The 10,959-nt window shown below is 41.3% G+C and overlaps 2 protein-coding genes across 6 annotated transcripts in view; both read left to right on the top strand.

The window, feature by feature from the left end:
- Positions 1-9,605, top strand: part of LOC123957972 (potassium channel subfamily K member 4-like) — a 21,762-nt gene extending 12,157 nt beyond the window's left edge. For all 5 annotated transcript variants that reach the window (XM_046031122.1, XM_046031121.1, XM_046031120.1 and 2 more), the window contains exons 7-8: positions 3,434-3,567; positions 3,655-9,605. In XM_046031122.1, coding sequence (XP_045887078.1) covers positions 3,434-3,567; positions 3,655-4,758 — 1,238 coding nt within the window. In that variant the 3' untranslated portion in view covers positions 4,759-9,605. The remainder of the gene's footprint in view (positions 1-3,433; positions 3,568-3,654) is intronic.
- LOC123957974 (potassium channel subfamily K member 4-like) lies at positions 10-3,443 on the top strand. The gene is made up of 3 exons (XM_046031126.1): positions 10-264; positions 443-629; positions 3,225-3,443. Exons 1-3 carry the CDS (start codon positions 241-243, stop codon positions 3,329-3,331), a joined length of 318 nt encoding a protein of 105 aa, XP_045887082.1. The 5' UTR covers positions 10-240; the 3' UTR covers positions 3,332-3,443.
- Positions 9,606-10,959: the final 1,354 nt, after the last annotated feature.

The following is a 10,959-nucleotide window of genomic DNA, read 5'->3' as shown; positions in this document are numbered from 1 at the left end:
GATGCTGCTGTGCCTGTAAACAGTCAGGGATGTTCAACCTAGAAACCTTAATACAAAAATAGCTAAACAACAAAAAATGACAAAAAGAAAGATTAGACCTGACTTGACCTGACTCAGTATTTCACAGTAATGTATTGCAGAGTATAAAATGGCTTGCATACAATACATTGGGTATTGGAGGTTACTGAATAAATTATTCGGCATTAATTAACTCTGAATCTTATCTGAAAAAGGGATATTATGGACACATCAGCATGCATTCAGGTAAAAAAAAAGTTGACATTTGACCTGAAATTATTATAAATAAAACTGTCTGGTTAAAACCACACTTTAAGACTAATGATTCATCACCTTGTTTCATTCAATCTAATTGTATCCTTAATTTGTAACTATTGCAGTCTTACGTTTTTTTGTTTTTGTTCTTTCTCTCTCTCTCTCTCAGAAACGTAAGGTCAGGCCGACCACTGTGCGCGTGATCTCAGCGGTTCTATCCATCCTGATTGGTTGTCTGATCTTTCTCGCCGTGCCAACTGTCGTGTTTCAGAAAGTGGAGGAATGGTCGTTCCTGGAGTCGCTCTACTTTGTGGTCATAACTCTCACCACTGTTGGTTTCGGAGACTACGTACCGGGTAACTGACACACACACACACACAGACACACACAGACACACACAATACAACAAGTTGCACATAACCTCATGTCTTACTTTAAACAGCATAGACAGCAGGTTTGTCTAGAGCAGTGATTTCTAACCTTGGGGTCAAAACCAACAAGATGGTTGCCAGAGTAGGATACAAGAAAATCGAAATTTTCTACACAAAAGTCTGTTTATTTTTCAGATTTGTCTTGTATATATCTTCTTGTGTAATACTGAATATTTTCTTCTATTTAGGCCTTTAAAAAAGATTTAAATGAAGCAGTCAGATAACAGGAACATAATTATTAAATGGCTACAACCCATCAACAGGCACCGTTTCATGAGAGGTTGCAAGTAAACTTTAGAAGAGATATTGCTTTGCCGCTTTGCTCAGTGCAGGATTCTTGAGGTGCAGTGTGGGAGTCTGAGGGTGCTAATCCACAGAGCTAACTTACTGCCAATATCCAGTTTCAGTTTGCACGTTTTATAACCTTTCACGGTCTGTTCTAACTGCCAGGAGACATTACTTTTTTTCAGAAACCAAGAGGCTTTTAAAAATAACAAACCGTATTTTTATAACAAACCTTGCAGCTGAATCTGATGGTGGATTTTTCACCCAGCAAAATCTTTTTTTAGTTTTGTCTCACCATTGTTTTGTGTGTTTTCTTCCCGTCGACCATGCACTTTTTGTCCTCCGGGTCAAAATTGACCCGGTCTGGTTATAAAGCATAATGTATAAATTATCACCCAATTCTGTGTTATACCTTCTTAGCCAACTTCATTCCAACTCATTACCACTAGTTTTACACTTTTTTTTGGAAATCAGGGTAAAAAAATCTAATTTATATGAAAGTATGCCTGGGCATGCCATAAACTGGCCGTGGCTTCTTTACTGGATTAGTACCTGCGAGCATCAACAGACCCAAGTATGCCTGCTGAGGTATTTGATCGATCTTTGCTGTACACATTATGCCCCTGTTGTTTGTCATGTCCAGCACTATCTTTTCAATTTGCTCTGGCAGAAAACATCTTATCTGTTGAAGCATATTCCTCATCTTCTTTACAGTTGTGCTCTTCTTCTCATAAATCCTTTTCTTCTGCAGATTCCTCCTGGTCTCTCTCCTCCTCAACAGGGTTCCAAATTATATCTAGAGCCTCTGACACAGTACAGTATGGTAGAGCATGATAGGGAGGCCTCTTTATTGTGTTGTCTCAGACTAAAAGGGCTAAAAAGCTTCAAAAGATCAGATTTATCAACTTTTGTTGTTGTTGTGAAAGGCATATCAAAGGAGTGGTAGGAGCACGTTTACAGAGATGTACTTACACTGAAGAAACACTTTTGTTTAGGCTCCCATTCATTGTGAGCTGAACTCAAAGATCTAAGACTTTCTCTATGTACACAAAAGGCCTATTTCTCTCATATTTTTCACAAATCTGTCAACATTCTGTGTTAGTGAGGACTTCTCCCTTGCAGAGATAATCCATCCACCTCACAGGTGTGGCATATAAAGATGCTGATCAGAGAGCATGGGTATTGCACAGTTGTGCCTTAGGCTGGCCACAATAAAAAGGCCACTTCAAAATGTGCAGTTACATCACACAGCACAACGCCACTGATGTCTCAGGTTTTGAGGAAACATGCAGTTGGCATGCTGACTGCAAGAATGTCCACCAGAGCTGTTGCCCGTGAACTGAATGTTCATTTCTCCACCATAAGCCGTCTCCAAAGGCATTTCAGAGAATTTGGTGGTACATCCAACTGGCCTCACAACTGCAGACCACGTAACCACACCATCCCAGGACCTCCACATCCAGCATCTTCACCTCCAAGATCTGAGACCAGCCACCCGGACAGCTGCTGCAACAATCGGTTTGCATAACCAAAGAATTTCTGCACAAACTGTCAGGAACCGTCTCAGGGAAGCTCATCTGCGTGCTCGTCGTCCTCTTTCGGGGTCTCGACCTGACTTTTTTCCTGTGTGTTGGGAGTCAATTTCACTGTTTATCACGGGCCAGGGAAAAGTTAACATGAGCAGGCGGGATGGGAATCATAGATCTGTTTTTTATGAATAAACGGGTGTCATTCATTTGAAATTGGGGCGGGACGGCATTATTTTTGGGGAGAGTGAAAATCCACTCCCATGTCACCCTCTAATATACAGTATGGGATAAGACCTACAACCATTAATTCGTTAGTTGTTCAACAGAAAAATAATTTACATAATTTTTGAGAAAATTTAATTGCTTTGTCATTTTTCAAGCAAAATACTCCCAACATTTGTTGGTTCCAGCTTCTCAAATGTGATTAATTGCTACTTCTCTTCGTCATATGCCATTATAAAATTGAATATCTTTGTGTTTTGGACTCTTGGTCAGACAAAACAAGCAGTTTGGGCTTAATTTTTTCACTATTGACTAAATGAATAATTGATAATGGAAAATCATCCTTAGTTGCAGCTCTTCAACTCTAATAGAAGAGGCCTGTGCAAAAGCTGTTTGCAATAATGTGAGCATGGCTGGTGGGGTCTCGTGCTAAGAAAGTTGTGAGCTACTGATCTGGTGAATAGAGCAATTGTCCTTCATCCAGGAGACCTATGCCAAAGCCACAACTGCAACCTCCAGGAAGATTCACTGAAGGAGAAACTGTCTCCGTACCTGCTCCAGGGCTGTTCTGTATCAGACTCTGACCTCTGACCATTGTGAGGCGGCAACAGAAAGGAGAGTACTGTATCTTTTTTGGGGATCACAAATCACATCACATTAAAACCCTCTTACATCCACTTTGTCTGTGTCCAGGTGGCGGTCGTGAGGGCATGTTCTTCAAGCCTCTGGTGTGGTTGTGGATAGTGTTTGGTCTTGCCTACTTTGCCTCCATCCTCACCATGATAGGCAACTGGCTGAGGGTGCTGTCTAAGAGGACCCGCGCTGAGGTGAGAGATATATGGTCAGCCAAGAATGTATACTGAGAGAGGAGAGAGCTTTGTCTTTTCCAATCTTTCTCTCTCTCTTTCTGTCAGATGGAGGAGTTGAGGGCTCACGCTACAGACTGGACCCAGAACATCCAGAACATGTCCATGGATTTCCGCATCCCAAACCCTCTGGAATTCAACGATCCTTTCCTCCTGCAGCGGCGGCGCTGGAAACGCAGTGAGCGTCGCCGCATGCGTCGGGGAGCCCAGGTCACTCTTGGACACTGGGATCGAGGAGGGTCTGAGAATGGACACCTGCCGAACCGCTGGGCCGGCCTCTCCAACTCAATGAGCCGGCTGGAGGTCCATTCGTCTCTTGAGAGAGCGGTGGTGGCCAACTCCAGGCCACGGGCCAGTGCTGCGGGAGATGGAACGGTCCCGAGAGTGGGGCCTGGATTGAGGGCTGACCCCGCTGTGAGTCTGCAGGTGGAGGGCAGGTCGTACCATCACCTGCTGGCCCGCTCATTCTCCCTCCCTGCGGCCTGCTCCTCTTCAAAGCTGGACTCAGCGGGAGCAGCCATGCAGGGAGGATCCCTCTCTGGATCTGAGTCTCCTTTTGACTCCAGATCAGACTGCTCCTCGGTCTCTTCTTCCTTCTTGGAACCGAGCAGGTTCCAGCCCTGCCGCACAGTCAGCAACATGGAGGAGGGAGGAGCGAGAGATGCACACATGAACACAGCAGAAGAGAAAGACAAACTGATTCCTGCAGATAAATGTGGATCGGTATCAATCAATAGCCACAGACACGCACCTGCCTCTGGTTTGCTCCACTGCTCCTCCTCTATTCCCCCTTTTCTTCCTCCTTCTCGCCAGCGAATCCTCCTTCCCTCCCCTCCCCTCAACAGTGCCTCCGCATCCGGCTGCCAGCTGCTGGATTTCTTCGGCGAGAACCTGGCGTACATAGACGAGTCCTCAGACACTCTGAGTGACCGTGCCCAGCCAGCAGCTAGCGAGGAAAGGATGAGACGGCCGCGAAAGCCCAAGAGGAGGAGCATGAGGAGGCAGCTGTCACACAGGTGGAGCCCCCTGCAGGTGAGGAAGCCCAACAGTGACATGCAGCCGCCGTCAAATCCCCCCACACCACCTCCAGACTCTTCTCTTTCAGACATGCTCTCATCAGAGAACCAGAGAGGTTCAACTCAGACACTCTGACAGCCACCACACTCACAATGTTTTGCCAAAGTCGAGATGTGACAGAACATAATAGTCCACACCAAAGCTGTGGGTTTACAGTAGACACTCTCAACCATCATGAATGTAGGTGATGTTCCAGGTATTTAGTATTTATGGTTAGCCTCACAAAGTCAGCCTACAAATTTAGCTTTGTTCTTTTGCTCGGGACAGGAACCTGCTGTACTCCAGGTTGAATAAGTGCACCGTTCTCTTGGCTGTCACTGATCTTTGCTCGATTGATCCATGCTCACAATGGTTGATCTCTAGCAGTTATAATGTTTACCATGTTGTTCATCCTTGTTTAGCTAGGTGGCACTAGATGAAAATGTCATGGAGTCACCAAAGATACTGGGGGTCCGTTCTGATACCCACACTTGCGGCACCACCACATAGTAGACAAGTGTGTCCCCTGTCAGATAAATATGGACACTTAACCCACACTTGATTCTTCTTCTTTCGAAGCAGTATTCAGTGTATCCCACAACTCACCAGCCTACTGCGCAACAGCAGTCCAGTTGTTTGCGGTGGTGCGCCTATAAGCTGGTTGAAGGACTGACAATAATCAGCAGATGTGAAAAAGTTTTTATATTAATGACTTAAAAAAAGTTGGATTCATTGTGAATATTATTATTCATGATATTCACCACAAAGTTATGGCAGAACCTCCACAGATGGTCATCACATAATATTATGTTTGTCCTAATGCTACTGATAACAATAATCAGCATATCTGACACTGTCAAGATGAATATTAAATATCATATCCTTCTATCAAAGATTTTGAGAAATATTGCATGAGTGACTGGATGTCCTTTATAATAACTAATCAAGGGAGTTCCAGTGAACGCTAATCTTAACGGGCACTACTGGAAATATGCACACAAGTAGGCACTTTCATACACAGATGCCTAAGGTATAGGACATGAATGCTTGTACGAAATATCATGGCAGTCCACCCAGTAGTTGTGGAGATATTTCACTTTGGACTAAACAGACCAGCATTGCCAGGTAGCTCCTGCATTTCTCAATAAATTGTTTTTATATAATTCTAAAGAGTGAAACAGGCCTTTCAACTGCAGGAATCATGCTTCCTTTTAAAATATACCACACCTGGTGTACGTACACAGTTAGTAAGAAGTTTCAGTGGTTTAAAGAGGTTATGAGTGACATCATTATCCATCATTACACATAATTATCTTCTTTGCTGATCTGTCTGGCTCAGTCGATTCTCGACAGAAGTATTCAACTCTAAACCTCAGATTTAAGCTGGCTTTGTGAGGCTAACTTTTGGCGACTGACTAATAGCTTCAAATTAAGTGCAGGTTTTCCTGCAGTGATTTATAGCTAAGGTGGGCCACCTCGCTTGAAACAAGCCAACGAAAAATGAATGCACTTTGATGAAATACAACAATGAAAGGGAAAAAGAACAGGGGAGGGTATTTTACACTGCAAATGCCACATATTTAAAAAGTGTGACTGTTGTTTAGGGTGTCATCTACAAACAAAAACTCCCGGGGGGAAAACCCTGCAGTGGGTGGAGAACGTGAACCATAACAACAGTACAATAGTATCAAAGCACGGCAGGGCAAGCGCTCACTCTCAGATCAGTGTCAGTACTCCGTGTAAAGCACGTCCTAATTATTGAAAACCTTCTTCAAGGTTGAAACTGTCCACTTGTTTGAGGGAGGAAGCAGGTGGCTACTTCCCCTAAAGGCCTTTGATCCTCTGGTTCATGAATCTGCTCTTGAATGTTTTTAAGGGTCAAAAAGGGTAAAAAACAGATCAAGTTACTGTCCACTGTTAAAACCTTTGTGCTTCCTACACCATGATAAGCATCTTTGTGCCTTGGATATAAGTGGTCAGAGGGCTGTTAAAGCAACGCTATGGTTATTTTTAAGTTTGTGGTGTTTACCAACTATACTATCAAGTGTCCTTACTGTTGTTAAGATCCTGCTGGTGACCACTTTTCCTCTTGGCTCATACTGTTTTATTATTTTTAAAGACTCAACCCCCCGTGACACATAAATAACTGTGCGGGTTTTTCAACATGTGTACACACCAAGTACTGTAGTATTAGTTGAACTCAGTTAGATGCCTCATAATGACTTAAAATGACACGTTAAAGTGCAATTATCAGACACACATACACATTGCTATTTGACATTAACCTTAACAAGACTCGCCTGAGCAAATGCCTTTGTTATTTTATTTCTTTAATATTATTGTGACAATTTTCTTAAAAGGTCCCATGTGGAGTTTTTGACTACCATTCATGCTATGGAGCAAGTTTTTCATGAGTGGCCCTGTCTTACACGTAGACAAGGACGCACATGCAAATGTTTTTAAGGAAGGAAATTCAATCAACACGTTTGTTAGACATCAAGGATACACACAATGTGTTTAGGTAAACAGAAACTTTGTTTACAAGAAACCTCCACACAACACCTTTAAATTGTACAAAGCCTGTGGTGCCTGTGTAATCACGCTGAGTGATATAGAACCAAACAGGTGTCCCAATTTCATACTACTACTGAAATTATGTCCATGTCTCAAAATACAGTAGACTATTATAGTATTCATACTATGTCCGTGCACTTGTCCCACAATGCGATGCAAAAAGGAAATGGAGGCTGCATTATTAGCTAAGAAAAATATAAGCTGTGACTGACTCCAGAAGGATTTTGGAAGAAATTGGAAGAAGAAATGTCTAGAGAAATATTTTGTTTTCTTTGTAATGTTTAAACAAATTAAAGTTTAATGTATTGTTTAATTTCCTTACAGTATAAAAAGGTAAACAAGATTGGTATATAGTACATACTGTATACACTTATACACACTGTATACACTTATTATGCAGTATGAAATTAGGACACAGTCTGTTGCTGCCACTGGAGAGCAGGAGATGTGAAATGACCTGAACCCTGAAAGTCCTGAATGAACTCAGCTCTGGGTAGATAAACAGTAAGTTCCTGCTTACTCAGAACCAGGAACTCCAACAGGAGCCTGTCGTGGCATTATGCCCTCCACCAGGGCCAAAATAAGTAACTGACTGAATCCACACTCAAATTCAGGCTCCCACATATTTTGTCATTTGTTGACAGACGGCTGGAAGGAGAAAAATATTTAGGAACTGAGCTGGTGTGCTAACCATAACCCGTCAGCTTTTGAACCTGACTCCTGACCTATGAAGGAAATATCTTTTAATTCTTCTTTAATGAAAATAAAAAAGACGGTGGGGAATAAGGGTATTTGAATTGTGCCTCGGCGATGACTCAAGACTATCCTTTATATCATATAATTTTCAATATGTGGCCCAAAACTCTAATTAACATTTCCGACTTGTGTTTGCATGATTCAGGGCACAATTTGTAGAGTGTAACATGCTCAAATTAACGCTCCATTTATGACACATTCATCTTCAAAAAAAAGCAAACTGAACTGAACTAATTTACAAGATTTCTTGAGATTTGCAAACTTTTTCATATCTATTTACTCTTTAAAGTAAATACCTGTCTAATAATACCTTAAGGCAATGTACAATCTAAACCCTTAATCTAATAATATCCTAAATTTAAATCTAAATGATCTATTTTAGTTTGTTTTTATTCTGTGTCAATGCAAAATATTTGACCCGCATCACATTGCATTACAATTTTGTATCAAACATTTAAATCTGCCAAGACATCTTATGATAACACATACAAGCCAAAAGAAAAAACTCAATCATAATATTACATATCAACGTATTTTCAGATTATGTGTTTATTTGCAGAATCTAAACTAAATTTAAACTAAATTGTGTACCGAATAAAGAAAAGAAATGCTACAAGTCTGATAAAGATCTTTTTAAGAAGTAACTCGCTAACTTAAATGTTTATATGTGAAAAGTCAACTTGCGGCTCCCAGTAAAAAGGACAATAGAAAAAGCAATGAAACTCACTGACAAATCTGCTTTTCCTCTTGCACACTGACACTCCAGTTTAAACACTGGTAAAATAACTGATCTCAACTGGCCATAAAAAAGATTTGCTTCTTCTTGAAGGAATGTAGGATGTAATATGCACAATTGCATGTACGATATGACTTTAATATTCAGATTTAAGTTTTAGATTTCACATTTATCTTAATAAATGTAAGGTAAATCTAAAATCTAAAACTTAAATCTAAATATTAAAGTAATAATTTAATGTTGTACAAGAAAACTACAGAAAAAGAAGCAATCTTATGTTTTTAAAGTCAGTAATATGTGATTTACTGACTTTAAAAACACAAGATTGCTTCTTATTGTTAAACTAAATATGGCAAAATGGGCCATTAATTTGAGCATGTTACACTTAACAAAAAGGGGCCTATAACATAGATATGTAAAACGTTGGTCTTTGTTTGGTTGACTTTGCAGTAGGTTCCAATCAATACAGATCGATTGAACTGCTGAATGCCACTCTTTACCTTGACTAGAATCAGCCTGCCATGAATCCATGAGAGAAATAACAGAAATGTCGCCCTCATCTGTTTAAAGAGAGAACAGCCAGACATCTGTGGGTTTGGCCTCCCAGCTGTTTTGTCCCAGTAGGGCCTCAAGTACAGCTCCGGTCTCCAACTTTAACTGCTTCAGTAGAATATGGCTTCAGTAATGCTGAGGCAACGGATTGGTATCTCCTGTTTACTCTCGTGTCTCATTACCGCTCTGCTGCTTGTATAACTTTTTTTATTTTGTGCTTATGGTGTCCTGTTGCCCCCGACAGCTGTATTTTAATTTAACTGCCAGAAACAAATACGAACAATTTCAATCTATTTGTGACAAATAAAGTCTTGTCCAAACCTTCCTTGCGAGCTATATTTGATGCTGACCATAAGGTGCATGAGAGAAAGAGAAATTTACTTTACAACCGTTATCAAAGGCTTCTTACATTTTTGGTCAGTATGGGAAGGGTGAGTGAGTGGGTCGAGAACCAGAGCCATGAATCACAACATATTTTGGTATATGGAGGCTATACGAGCTGTACATATGTATGTATGGGTGTGCTTTTGATGCCTTGAAGGTGGTGAATGTGGACACCCCCTCTCAAGGTCAAAGGCACAGCCATGGTTTATGAAGAGAGGGGTGTGTGTGTGAGCGAGCGAGCGAGCAGGGGTCAGACTTCCCTCCCTCCCAAGGACAGTGGGACCCAGTGTGAGACAGAGCAGGGCGCTCTACCGTGGGATAAGTACAGGTTGGATATAGCAAGGGGTAGTTAAGTGGAAAAGACTAACAGATGCTGGGGCTAGTTTACTCGGGGGGAGGGAGCCTCACCACAGCTTGAGCACTAGCACCCTGACACACACACACACACACACACACACACACACACACACACACACACACACAAAGTGAGGCTGCATTCTCACTGTGGCTTAGAAAAAACAATTTTACTGCGATGGCTAGAGAACAGTTTGTATCTCTTTTAAGCTATTTTAACAGCATAGCTCGGATTTAAAAACCTCTGAAGTAAAGACGGATGTATCTCCCGCTGGTGAATTTAATTTCAGGACATTTAAAGGCTCCGTTCATCATAATTACAAAAACAAAACAACAACACAGTGTAGTGGTACTGTAGGGGCTTCTAGCTATGCAGATAGTTTTGGTCTCATTTAGCCAAGTTTTTCTAGTTATCCATCTGAGATTTTTGCCTCCAACCAAATACAATGGGGATGATCTGAATTTTATTTGTGGTGTACATAGCACTGAATAATGGAACTGAAAATATTTGTGTTCATATTTTTGTGATTGTGAACTGGTCCTTTAAGAATCTCACAACTACAAAGCCTGAAAAACAGTTTCTCTGTGGTTGAGATGAAGAGAAAACAAGGCCAGACGTGTACATCTGGCCAAAGAAGTCATTAGTAGTCCCTGAAATAATGACAGGTAAGTGTGGGTGTGTGTATCCAGTGTGTCCTGATGTCATTACATAATGGACGAGGTGGAAAAAAATGTTAACAAATGTACCTAGTGATGTTAAAATCAGGAGCCTGCTGCACATGGTGATTGTAAAGAGGTCATGTCTAACTGCTACGTTATAACTCATTAGTTTTACACAAAAATAGATGTTGTTTATTTTAAGTTTATTTGTTGTCAGTTTAACCAGCGAGAGTTCAGGTACCTGGTTACTATGACATACTGGCAGTTTAAAGGCTTGGTTC

The sequence above is a fragment of the Micropterus dolomieu genome, linkage group LG19 (assembly GCF_021292245.1).
Source record: "Micropterus dolomieu isolate WLL.071019.BEF.003 ecotype Adirondacks linkage group LG19, ASM2129224v1, whole genome shotgun sequence".
Taxonomy (NCBI): Eukaryota; Metazoa; Chordata; class Actinopteri; order Centrarchiformes; family Centrarchidae; genus Micropterus; species Micropterus dolomieu.
The sequence above is the reverse complement of the archived record's forward strand: the minus strand, read 5'-3'. Positions and strand labels throughout refer to the sequence as shown.